The 13218-nt window shown below is 37.7% G+C and overlaps 2 protein-coding genes across 2 annotated transcripts in view; one reads left to right on the forward strand and one right to left on the reverse strand.

The window, feature by feature from the left end:
- Positions 1-6869: 6869 nt before the first annotated feature.
- On the reverse strand, positions 6870-8294 carry LOC130073383 (zinc finger BED domain-containing protein 5-like). Its single transcript, XM_056238749.1, has one exon. It carries the CDS (start codon positions 8292-8294, stop codon positions 6870-6872), a length of 1425 nt encoding a protein of 474 aa, XP_056094724.1.
- A 2546-nt stretch (positions 8295-10840) lies between these two features.
- The window catches only part of LOC130073384 (neprilysin-like), a 247535-nt gene continuing 245157 nt past the window's right edge, over positions 10841-13218 (forward strand). Inside the window, exon 1 of the mRNA XM_056238750.1 lies at positions 10841-11028. Coding sequence (XP_056094725.1) covers positions 10968-11028 — 61 coding nt within the window. The 5' untranslated portion in view covers positions 10841-10967. The remainder of the gene's footprint in view (positions 11029-13218) is intronic.

Here is a 13218-nt window from a genome sequence, read left to right on the forward strand (position 1 = left end):
TCCTGACCTAGCCTGATATTGCTCAGGATGTTTAAGATGGACTTGACAAGTGAAGGAGACAGCTGTGCCCGCATGCTGACCGAGTCCTATACAACCCCTAAATACATTGTCCTCTGGGCAGGAGAGATAACGCTTTTCTTGGCATTGAGTCTCAACCCCAGAGATACAAGATGAATAGGGATGGGAATCGAGAACCGGTTCTTCTTCAGAACCAGTGCCTGAACCAATTCCTTGGAACCGTTAGCATGCCTGCTTAACGATTCCGCTTATCGGTTCCGCTCGTTGCAAATGTGTCATGACGTCACACACGCGCTGCGTTGTTTTGGTTCAGAACGCAGCAAACACGGCATCGAGGCAGAAGCGCTCTACAGTTTGGTTATATTTCACGCGAAAAGACGACAATATATGAGGGTCCGTCTAGAGCTTAATCAAACTTCATTCACGCACACATATATGAAACACTTGCAAAACACTACTAGTCAAACATACATGTATACTGCTGAATGCGCAAACAAATACATATGAAATGCACAACGACACACCTAAAGTCGCTCACGCACATACTGTACGCAAACTCCACACACACACGAGATGCGCGGAACTCTCCAGGCACATACTCATATGAGACGCGCGCGCACACACAAACTCGCCACGCACATACTCATATGAGACGCGAGCACACACACACACAAACTCGCGCACATACTCAACGAGAGTATGACGGCGCCTCATAACAATACGGTCACTTGCAACACTTGTAAAATTTCCATTTCGTCAAAGGGGGGAACTACCTCCAATATGCAGAAACATTTGGCCACACAGCAACACGTGTAACATTATACACTGATGAATGAGCACTGCTTTTAAATGAACATTTTTTTAAAAACAAAATTTATTTTACAGAATTTCATTTTCTTAATGGCATAAACAGACTTTAGTCCCATGAAACTTAAACTGGAATGTCACTGTTTCTGTCACTGCGACTTCCCGAACAGGCGAACACGCACACACACGCACGCACACATCACTTTTGAAGTAAAATTGAAAATTGATGATGCAGTGCATGTAATGCATCGAGATATCGAATTGAACTGAATCGATGACATGATAATCGTAATCGAAACTAACCGAACCATGAGACCAGTGTAGGTTCACACCCATAATACTCTGTTCTGTGTCTTCTGATCAGATATTTTTTTTTTTTTTTTTTTTTTTTTTTGAGCCGTTCACAATCATGTTCGTTACAGAAGTCTTAAGATTACACAATAATGGAAGCTCAAAAGGGGTAGGCTGAAGCAAGGAAGCTTATGTGCGCCTACCCCTAAGTTCAATACTCTCAGTACTCATAAGAAGATTTACGCCTGATGTTAGCAAAAACAAAAACAAAACAAGAAAAAAAAAAAAAAAAAAAAAAACTAAAAAAAAAAAAAAAAAAAAAAAAACAGAAACAATCATAACTGACACAACTGACATGACCAGTCTCCATATTGTTTGTTTCTTTCAAATATTGTTGTTATTATTATTATTATTGTAATTTTTGGGTAACCATATGTTTATTTTAATTTTTATCCATTCTATTATGCCAGTATTAGATTCAGAAGTATCATCATTATTAACAGTAATGTATAAGATTAAAAAAAAATTACCTTATACACATTATTTCTTGTTATTACCTTGTTGTCATTACTATTCTCTACATCAACTGGGTATACATTTGCAACATTCATTTTAATTATGAGGTGTATCCTATCTTGTGTTGTGCGTTAAAAAGCCAGGGTGTGGGCCAGTTGGGAGTGGGTCTTAGCCCCCATCCAACAGGCTCGCCCAGCTACCCTAAATAATTGTCTAGGCAGGTGATGTTTGCAACCTTTGCAGTGTGATGCGTTTAAGAAGACGGTGTTTCATGAGCCAGTCTGGAGAAGGGGGCCCTTCACCCGACAGGTCCATGTCTCGTCTGCCCTAATTCTCTTTTGTTTATTGTGTGTTGCAATAGTAATGACAATGGTAATAAATAGCGTTAGTTTAACTAGTTTCCTAATTTTAAATATGATAGATCATATGGAGATATTGGTGACAGTAGCTGTGTCAGCATGATATGATATATTTTACTCATTTTAATAGACAGCGACAGAAATCCTGCTTAGTGGTTACATTTGACATATTGCGTTTAACATTATATATTCATTTTAATAGACAGTGACAGAAATACTGCTTAGTGGTTACATGTGACATACTGCGTTAAGATACTTTTCTTATATATTTTTTTGAAATGATGGAAATTTACAGCATTCTTTAATTCATCCTTTAAGCCATTCCATAAGTTCACACCTCTCCGAGTGACACATTGGCTCCTAAGGGTAGTACGAACACGTTGCACCTTAAAATTGAGCGTTCCCCGCAAATTATATCCGCCTTGTCTGTTGATGAATAATTGCTGGATGTTGCTAGGAAGTTGGTTCGCTCTAGCTTTAAATACAATTAAAAGCACTTTTAGCCTTATTAAGTCTTCAAGTTTTAGAAGGTTAGATTTTATAAACAGTGTATTAGTATGGTCCCTGTACCCAGCATTGTGCACTATCCTGATAGCTTTCTTTTGTAATTTAAATAAAGTCACTAGATGGCTACTGTAGGTAATTCCCCAGATCTCCGTGCAGTAACTGAGATAAGGAAGTATGAGCGAATAGTACAAGATAAGGAGAGCTTGCTGGTTTAGTAGATATCTACACTTATTCATAATAGCAATATTTTTTGCTAATTTAGTACGTATGCTGTTTATTTGTGGTCTCCAGCTAATATCGTGTCTAAGAATCACTCCTAGGAATTTATGCTCTTTTACTCTTTCTATTTCGGTTTCGTTCATTTTGATTTGGAACTGTACATCCTCCTTATGTTTACCAAATAACATCACTTTTGTTTTCATTATATTTAATGATAATTTGTTTTGATTAAACCATTTTTTAAGTTTCTCTAACTCCGCTGTGATCTCATTCACAAGTAGCTGAAGATTTTTGCCCGAGTATAATATTGTTGTGTCGTCTGCAAATAATATAAGTTTAAGTTTCGATGATACATAACATAGATCATTTATGTACAACAGAAACAATATTGGTCCCAAAACCGAACCTTGAGGGACTCCACAAGTGATGCTTCTCCACCTTGATCTTTGCTCCCCTATCTGTACAAATTGCTGTCTATCAGTTAAGTAAGATTTAACCCAGTTATATGCAAGACCCCTTATCCCATTTTGTTGTAGTTTCTGTAAAAGCATTTCATGGTCTATAGTATCGAACGCTTTTTGGAGATCAATGAATATACCCACCGAGTACATTTTGCTGTCAATTTTGTCACTTATATATTCTATTAGCTCAATTAATGCATGGGCAGTTGACCTATTTTTTCTAAAACCGTATTGACTGTCGTGAAGTAAGTTATGGCTACTAATAAAGCTATTCAGGCGTGCAACAAAAAGTTTTTCCAATATTTTTGATAATTGAGAAAGTATAGAAATAGGTCGATAGTTTGAGAATTGATGACTATCCCCGTTTTTATAAATTGGAGTGACCTTTGCGATTTTCATGAGCTGAGGGACTTCTCCATTTAAGAAAGATGCGTTGCAGATATAGGTTAGAGGTGTTGCTATATTACATATTACTTTCTTAATTATGGCCATATCGAGCTCGTTCCAATCTGTGGACTTTTTATTTTTACAGTCATTGACAATATTAATGATTTCATTCTCATTTGTTGCAGTCAGGAACAGTGAGTGTACAATTTTGTTTGTGTAGCCAGCGTAATTATGATCTGTGGTGATAAGAGAATCGATAAGGAATCGAATCGATAAGCAATATCGATAATGGAATCGGAATCGTTAAATTCTTATCAATTCCCATCCCTAAAGATGAGAGAGGACGACATCCCGATGTCGAAGCGCAAGCTCTTGAGACTGGGCTAAAATCAGCCAGTCGTCTATGTATTTTAAAATGCGGATGCCATGGAGTCGCAGCGGAGCCAGAGCTGCATCCATGCATTTTGTGTATGGGCGGGGTGACAAGGGTAGGCTGGATGGAAGAACCCCTTTATTGGTAATCCCCTGAAACCGAACCTCAGGAACTTCCTGTGTTGTGGCAGAATTTCTATACAAAAACATGCATCCTTATGATAAACTGTGACAAACCAATCTTTGTGTTGGATCTGAGACACAATCATCTTGTGGCGTCTTGCGCAACCTGCCACACTCTGCTTCTGGGCTTCCCTCCGCTTAGGAGCTGGACCGGGCTGGGGCTGGGTGCCGACCAGTCTTCCGCTCGTGAGCCAGATTTTAACTCACGAGCCCCACGATCCTAGTGTGGGGGCCTTCCCTTCAAAATAGGCGAGACGAGCATGGAGCACTTTAATAGAGAACAACTCACAGTGCTCTGAACTTGCCATGCTCAAATCGTAATCAGGGATGGGTCCATGAACACGGACGCATGCATCTCCTGATTGTTTGCAACATGATGTTCTCTTTTACTCTTTACTTTTTCTCGTTTTACTCTCAGAAAATTCTGCACACTGACATCTGTCATGATTCACGACAGGAAGCAATAGCAAGTTAACTCTTTTATTGTGGTAATCAAGGAAGTCCACAAGACAGGAACTCGGAGAAACACACCACACGGGAGACATCAAACAACGATCTGACAATGGAGAAGAGAAACAAGATGAGTAGTGGATGAGCTGCAGCTGGCGCCGCTAACGAGGATCAGTGAGCTGCTGATCAGCGGGGAGGATCGGTCACGCCCACACACAAACACACATACACACATAACAATGACACGAGACGAGAAGGAAACAATGAATTAACGAACCGTGACAAAAACTGGAACTCTAACTCCTATCAAAGTGGACAGGGAAGTAGCACACACACACACACACAATGCGGTCTCTGAAGACAAATAAACCTGAAGGCGCACCTATATTTCATGTCTATTTGTAGCCTCTCACGAGCGCACATTCCAATGACGTCATCTTCGGAGGTTATTTAAGCCAAGTTCTTGGCGTGTTTGCCACACATGCTTCACAACCGGTCAAACAAAGATGTTTTCCCAATGCATATTAGTATGCAGCATCGAGAGTAGCTTTTGGAAGGGAACTAGTGGTTACACAATGGCATTGCAGATGTTTTTCTTTTTTTACTCCCATCAGATTACACTAATCTACCTTCAAAAATAGAAATGAAAAGGCATTGTTTCTATTTTAACATGAAATACAGCTTTAATTGAAAAATAATTGTAAAACATTAGAAAACATTTTTTTTTATTATTATTTTAAATGGGGAAAAATGACCATAATTATTGCATACATATTTATTAGTAACATAAAATTATCTCAAGATAAAAATAAAATTAAATTATTCAACAAAAACATATTACTTGATTTTACTGAAAATAAAAAAACTTTTGACCGCGAACAACAAGTGTGACTCCCAAATGAACAATACCAGAGGGTTAACACAAACAATTCTTTCTAAAAATAATTGTCCTAACTGTAACTATTTTATAGGAAATACAGTTATGTCTGTTCCTATAAATCTGTGGTCCAACCCATGTAATTGTGGTTTTCAGCTGAAAGATTTAACTGTTGTAAAGGGCACAGCATTCATTTGGTATTGGCATGAATTTTAGTAAATGGCAAAAGAGATTTCAGGGGAATGGAAAAATGCTGAGAAATGATTTGCTAATGCCAGCAATACCAAACTGACCATCTAAATAAAGGCACAGGAATGAAGGGGAAGATCTTGCCAATGACCTGATCCCGGAACTCCCTAAAGAAAGGACTGCACTGTCAGAGTGACAGAATCTCCAGGAGATAACACATTTCATTGTGCACAAAACAGATGGATATAGATATCATAAAAGAAAACAAGGAGCAGATAAAGTTCAAGCAAATGGTGGATGTGGTGAAAGAAAAAAAAGGAAATAAATCTCATGAGGGCTGAAGGGAAATTATTGGCTTATTACCTTCTAACCGAGCTGCTCTCTTTTATACTCCCCTTGGACAGTCAGATAACAAACCACATAAGAGTGGTCCTCATTACTCCTAAGTAATAAATGCATTACACCACTACATTTCAGATCTCAAATAACCTCTGGAGTCACCAAAGACATCCTGTCCTGGTGTGCGTCATTATATTAAGTGCACTGGGCTCTCATGACGGTGGAAGAAAAGTTTGTTTTATCGACGAACCCCTGATTACACAATACAACACAGTGCCTGCATATGGTAATATGAACTGTGCTGCAGTGGAACAGATTGGTTTTTTCAAGTCCCTTTGTTTAAATGGAATAGCGAAACACAGCAATTCCATTTATTTATTTTGAGTAGCCTAACACTAATTGATTTAGAGTGAAATATAAAAACATAAAACACAGAGGACTTGGAAAACAATTTAAATAAAAACTTTTAAGTACTGTAGAACTCATGTTTTAGGCGATCTCTGTTGTAACAAATCATATAGGCCAGTGGTTCTCCAACTTTTTACACCAAGTACCACCTCAGAAAATATTTGGTTCTCCAAGTACCACCATAACGACCAACATTAAAATACAGTAGTAGTAGGCCTAACTATTCAGCTACAGTTATGCACAGGCAGGCTCAAAAACCAGGCAGTTTTATTTATAATAAGAACATTTATTATTGCCAGCCACTTTAAACATTGTAACAAGTTTTAAAATCAACACTGCACTGTGTTGCTAACATAGAGTTTAATAAAATAAAACTTAAATAATGATTCAGTTAAAATGTATTGCACCTAAAAGTGAAATAAAAACTGTACTTGATTAAATGAAAATGTATTGTACTTAAAAGTACATGTTGCTACTAACATGAGCTTAATGTGATGGGTGTGCATGCCTCTGTGAACACAGTCCAAAAATGTCTGGGTCAATGGAGGTCACCTTCAGTCTCAGGTTTGGCTCAGCGTCCATCCTGCTTCTGTACTTTGTTTTTATTACAACAACTGAAGAGAAGCCTTTCTCGCAAAAATATGTGGTCACAAAAGGAAGGAGAAAACGCACGGCCTTGTCGGAAAGCACAGGGTAATCACTGTGCTGCTTTATCCAAAAGTCCAACAATGTTTGCTTTCTGAAAGCTGCCTTCAATGTTTCGTCACAAGACAACTCTATTAAACTCTCCTGCTCACCAATAGTTAAGTCCTCTGAAGCCATTTGAGAGGTGTCGATGCTGAAAGGGTTTCTCATCCAGCTGCTAGCTTCAGCTTCAGGCATCACTGGGAAATAATCAAGGAACTGTTGTCTGAGCGACACGAGGTGTGCAGTGATGTTCTCCCTGACTCCACCATCAAGCGTCAGGTCATTGTCAGACAGAAAACTCTCCAAAGCAGGGAAAGCTGAAACATCACCTGTCTTGACTTTGATTTCAAATAGCTTCAACTTTTTAAGCAGAGCATTGATTTTGCACTGTACGTCAAAGACATTGATAGAGAGTCCCTGTAGTCCCAAATTCAGTTCGTTTAAACATGAAAAAATGTCAGACAAGTATGCCAGCTGACTGAGCCACACAGTATCCTCAAAAATGTCTGTCATGGGAAAAGTTGTGTCCTGTAAGAATATCTGGACCTCTTTGTGCAATTCGAAAAGCCTTGAAAGCACCTTTCCTCTTGAAAGCCACCTTACTTCAGTATGAAGCAAGAGTTGGACATGTTCACTGCCCATTTCCTCGCAGAGCACACTAAATAAGCGAGAATTCATTGGCCTGGCCTTAATGAAGATCACAGTTTTCACAGCAGAGTCCAGCACAGACTTCAGGTCATCAGGCATCTTCTTCACTGCCAGCGCCTCACGATGGATGCTGCAGTGAGTCCAGCGCATCTCAGGTGCTACCTCTCGGATGCGAGCTGCAACTCCACTGTGACGACCTGTCATAGCCCTCGCGCCATCTGTACACACTCCCACACACTTTTTCCAGTCCAGTCCGTTCTCTTGGATAAACGCATCCAGTACCTGGAATATGTGCTCTGCTGTAGTTCTGGTCTCAAGTGACTGGCAGAACATAAAGTCCTCCTGAGCTGAACCATCATTTTCATATCTGACATAAACCAATAAATTGGCCAAATCTGCGACATCTGTAGTCTCGTCAAGCTGGATGGCAAAATGTCGACTGTTTTTAATGCGCTCAATCAGTGTCTTTTTAACGTTGTCAGCCATGTCTTTTATTCTCCGTGACACAGTATCATTTGAAAGCGGCACCAAGTTTAACTCTTTGGCAGCTTTCTCTCCACACATGATGCGTGTCATCTCTTTGGCTAAAGGTAGACACAGTTGTTCCCCTATTGTGTGCGGCTTACCAGCTTTGGCAATCCGGAGGCTGGCATGATATGAAGCCTCCTGTGCTTTGATTATGGGTGTACCACAAGATTTAGGCTATAATATAGGCTACACACCATTGTATAAAACACATTTTAATATATTCGACCAAAATAATATAATATAATAATAACATTCACTTTAAATAAAATTTGAAGCATAATATGCATAATGTTATAATATTATAACATAGTCTCACATAGGCCTAAAACATGTTTAAAATGCAGTGTGACTATAGTCTGCTGCATTCAGAGTATAGTGGTGTCAAATTGCCCTAGAGTTTCACTACCGTGTTAAACCTGTGGCATCTCACTGACCTCACAGGTTTGTGCTGTATTGATACCATCTGCTATTAAATGGTAATACCATGTAAACAACAAGGTCTGTAAAAGGGCAAAAATGTCTTTCCAACATGTAAAAACACAAAGAAATGCAAAGAATGATCAATTTAGCTATTTTACAGTAATATTTTCAGCCTGATCAAGTAAGTTATTACTGCAAATGTAATATTTAATTTGTCATATGGCTGCAATTATAAAAACCTTGCAATTTTTAATATTAAAATAAACTAAATTACTTTCACTTTACAATAAGGTCTCATTTGTTAATAGTTAATGTATTAAATAACATGGACTAACAATGAACAATACATTTGTTACAGTACTAATCCATCTTTATTAATGTTAGTAATGTTAATCCAGCTGTTCATTGTTTGATCATGATATGTAATAGTTCATTAACTAATGTTAACAAATACAACAATTGATTTTAATAATGTATTAGTAAATGTTGAAATTAACATTTAACTAAGATTAACAAATGCTGTAGAAGTAGGTTTTGCTCATACTTATTTCATGTTAACTAAAGTAGTTAACTAATGTTAACTAATGAAACCTTATTGTAAAGTGTTACCCACAATTCTGATAACTTAGACATAGTCAGTCACCTTAATTTATATAGCGCTTTTAACAATATAGATTGTTTCAAAGCAGCTTTACAGTGATAGTAGGAAATTACAGTAACAGAGATAGTTTTGGCTTTGCAGCAGCTCTAGAATAAAGTTATTGTCCAGCTAAAGTTAGTTTTGATTGATTGATTCACTTCCATTGCAAAGATCATTAGTTATTAACTTATAGGGGCCGCTAACACGACACCGTTCTAACAGAAAACACTCAAAGTGCTCCGGCCCGCTCATCCGCACAAAACAGTGCCTGGTGGCTCGAGAACACAAACCCTGAAATAGATCCCAAGGTGCAAGCCTTGAAAATGTTTTTTTTTTTAAAAAAGGTTATCTCTACAAACCTACAAACCCGCGAAAACGCCGACAGCGTGCACACGCGCATCACATGTTCAGTCCATAGGTATGGCATTTGAATATATGTGCGCAGGCGTGCAGTCCTTCTTCACAAATCAACCCTCAACAAACTACCTGTCTGGCCTTAAACATTTATAATAAATAATTATTTATCGCTTCCACGTAGCCACATGAACCGGAATTATCCCGACAACGTTTTATCTGTACAGAGGTAAAGTATTAAAATAAATCACATGGCATCTGGCTATAGAAGAAGCTGATTTGAAATCCACTTTTATTTATAATTGCAAATATGAATCAAATTACAAATATTTATCTTTTTTTTTTCTTTCTTTTTTTTTTAAGTATGACTGTTATTATTAAGTTTAATGATTGCCATTAAATAGGAGGCAACAACAGTCAACAATAATTAATAATTGCCCCACCCCCAAGGGTCTTGTTTTCAAATGGTTTCATTTGCCTGCCATTATCATTGTGGACCTAATGTAGATAAGGAATGAAATTACGCCCATTTTATATAATCATTATACTCACATATTAAAGGTTTTCAAACTGTACTTCAAAAACCAGAAATTGTCGCTCATGAATAAAAGTCGCCTGAAGAGGTTGCTATAGCAACATCACGCTACACGAGCGCTTGTAGATATCATACATAAAAAGCATTGCAAAAAACTTTAATGGTTTGTTGAAAAATATATATATCTTTAAGATAGTGGAGGGTTAACTAAAAGGTTAGACGATTAGAGGAGCCAAAACTAAATTTTATCTGCGAGAAAAGAATATCAAAGAATGGGCACCGAAAATTACTGACTGTCGGAACCCCTTTAAAGTCTTTGTATAACTCTCACGCTAAGGTTAACTGTACCGATTCTAGAAAAAGTGTTTATCTATGAAATGTAAGCATCTGAGCGGAGCGCAGATTTGCGCGCTGATCCTCCACTGGTTCAAGATCATCGCACAGTTGCGCACTCGACTCCGCGCTGGCATTGCTACCAGCCTCAGTCACTTCTAAACACCGCCTTTCGTGGGAGGCAACATCACCGGGAGAACTTAAGTACTTCGTCTCACATCGTTCGTTTCGCTGAATGAATCCTACAGATTTTCAAGGTGATTTCTTATACGCACCAAATAAAAATTGTGACACAAGGACGCCCCGCTGCCGCGACGTTAACAGGTAGCCAAAGGGAATTGACAGCGCTGATTGATTTGTTATTGATATCCAAGAAACCCAGAATACCATTGAAAGTCATCGATCTGGAAGGAGGGTATCTTTCTCACGGATTTGATGGATGTTTGAACGGTTGGTGATGCCCATTTATATCATCGACCGCAAATTTCCAGAGACACCTGGTGAGTCTGTTAAGCATGCTGCACATGGCTTAGAAACATGGTGTGCTGACTTAGAATTTTCATTAATACACTGGTTGTGAAATGATAAAAGTTGTTATTCTCTGGTTTTAATTAGTAACAGTTGTTGTCATGTCCTTAATATATTAAGTTGCGCACTGCTCTAAAAGTATCGACAGCATACTGAATGTTTTTAAGTAATTTACAGCCTTTAAATAGCATCTCAGATATTTGAAAAAAATTAAATGCATAATTAACATAACTGCTGCATGTTCCTTTGGCAATTTAACTTCTTTCATTCATGTGACATACCTGTCACCTATATTATACATCTGTTACTCGGTGTTTTTTTTTTCACTGTTCAGAAATGTACACATCGCAAAATTAAATGTCAAGCACCAAGAGTACTGTTGATACAGTACAAACTACCCCACTAGTGTAACACATATAAACATTGCCTATAGAAGCAAAAGCAAAATAAAGCTGGCTAATGACCCTAAAAACAGTGTTTGTTAGAGATTTTGTTAAAAAAAATCTCATTTTGTGAAGTCTTTAGAAGTACATTGAAATCGTTAAAGATTTATATTTGATCAGCCATGATAGCTCATGATAGCCTGTAGCTCATTTCTAATTTAGTAAAGTGATGGTTTTACAACTCAGCCCTGAATGGTTATCTAATGATTAATTATCATGAATTAAATGTAAATTATAAAAATTAGTCATCAGTCATGTTTTGCATATTTGGAGACCTTATATAACATGGATGTGATATCATGCACAGGTTATCCCCGATAAATGTTAAAATGTAAAGCAACATACTGTTTGTGAGGACATCGAGATGGAGAAAAGTACATGACTAAGATAGAACAGTGGTGACATCTCACTGAACCATGACAAGTCATGTGATCATGTGTTTCTCCTCAGATCAGAACAATATGGTCAAACCATCTATGGTGATAGACTTTTATAAACAGTTTTTCCCAAACATCAAAGAATGGAAAACTCCATGACAGAAGAATCAAGAATCAGCACTATCAGCACTATGTTTATCTGATAGCTGTTTAACACAAGATTTAATTTGTTTGGTTGTCATCTTAAGTTTTGAAATATGTGAAATGAACTGAATGCAACAGGCTCATTACAGAGTTCAAAGATCCAGCACTGAATCACTATCATGTTCCTGAATTATATTGCTTTCTGTCATGTTCCACTTAAAATGAAGCCTGAAGTCCTTATTGTTTCCTTATAGTTTATAAAACCCCAGAAAACAATATCCCAGCTAACAGGGAACGCAGAGCCGGCCCGAGCCTTTTGGGGGCCCTAAGCAGAATTTGATTTGGGGGCCCCCTCCCACTACGCAGAGTCACCTGTGCTTGACGATTATTGACACAAATATCCCGCAATAATGATACATTATAAATTACTGCAGTGAGGTTATGTATTAATACAAAATAAATACTTAATAAAAAATAGATAGCCTACTTAAATAAAAAAGTTTTAACTTTTACTTTACTCTTTTACTAACTCTTTGAAACTTCTTAAAACAAACTCAAAACATATCAAATAAATTATTTGCTAAAATAATGACAAAACTGAGAAATGGGAAACATAATAAGAGCAAGGGTTCAACAATTATTGTTGAAAACTGTAAAAATATTATTATTTCTCAACTGCCTCAATACAGAGTAACTTTTTTTGATGATGATTGTAACAGACCTTGTTGGATTGTACATGACAGAATCCAACAAAGTCTGTTACTATAATACCGGTAATGATGTACTGGCGCTCGTTGCATATGTGTGTATGCAATGCATTTTTCCCCTCGGGGCTTGCCGTAGATAGGAATGGGTCAATTGCTGCACAAAACATACCGTAAATAATCATGCAAATATAGTTTTATCTTGCTCTTTGTATCCTCCTCTGTCCTTTTCTTCTTTCTATTTTCGGCACCAGAGGGATACGTCCTTTTTTGTGACGTGGCTTAACATTACCGTGACTATGCGCAGTTGCGCACGAATTGTCTATGCACGCGCGAGGTGTCTAGATTATACGCATGACTTAAACGCTGGCAGACACAGCAGCAGTTGTAGGCAGATATATTGATCATGAAATCAGAATTTTCTTGTCTCGAATTATTCATTCATTCATTCATTCATATTCATTAATTCATTAATTTATGTCACTTGTTTAAGT

The sequence above is a fragment of the Rhinichthys klamathensis genome, unplaced genomic scaffold (genome assembly GCF_029890125.1).
Source record: "Rhinichthys klamathensis goyatoka isolate OS25496 unplaced genomic scaffold, OSU_Roscu_1.1 h1tg000538l_1, whole genome shotgun sequence".
Taxonomy (NCBI): Eukaryota; Metazoa; Chordata; class Actinopteri; order Cypriniformes; family Leuciscidae; genus Rhinichthys; species Rhinichthys klamathensis.

Coding starts and splice junctions, on each gene's coding strand:
- LOC130073383 (XM_056238749.1), bottom strand. CDS start 8,294: ATGACACGCATCATGTGTGGAGAGAAAGCTGCCAAAGAGTTAAACTTG.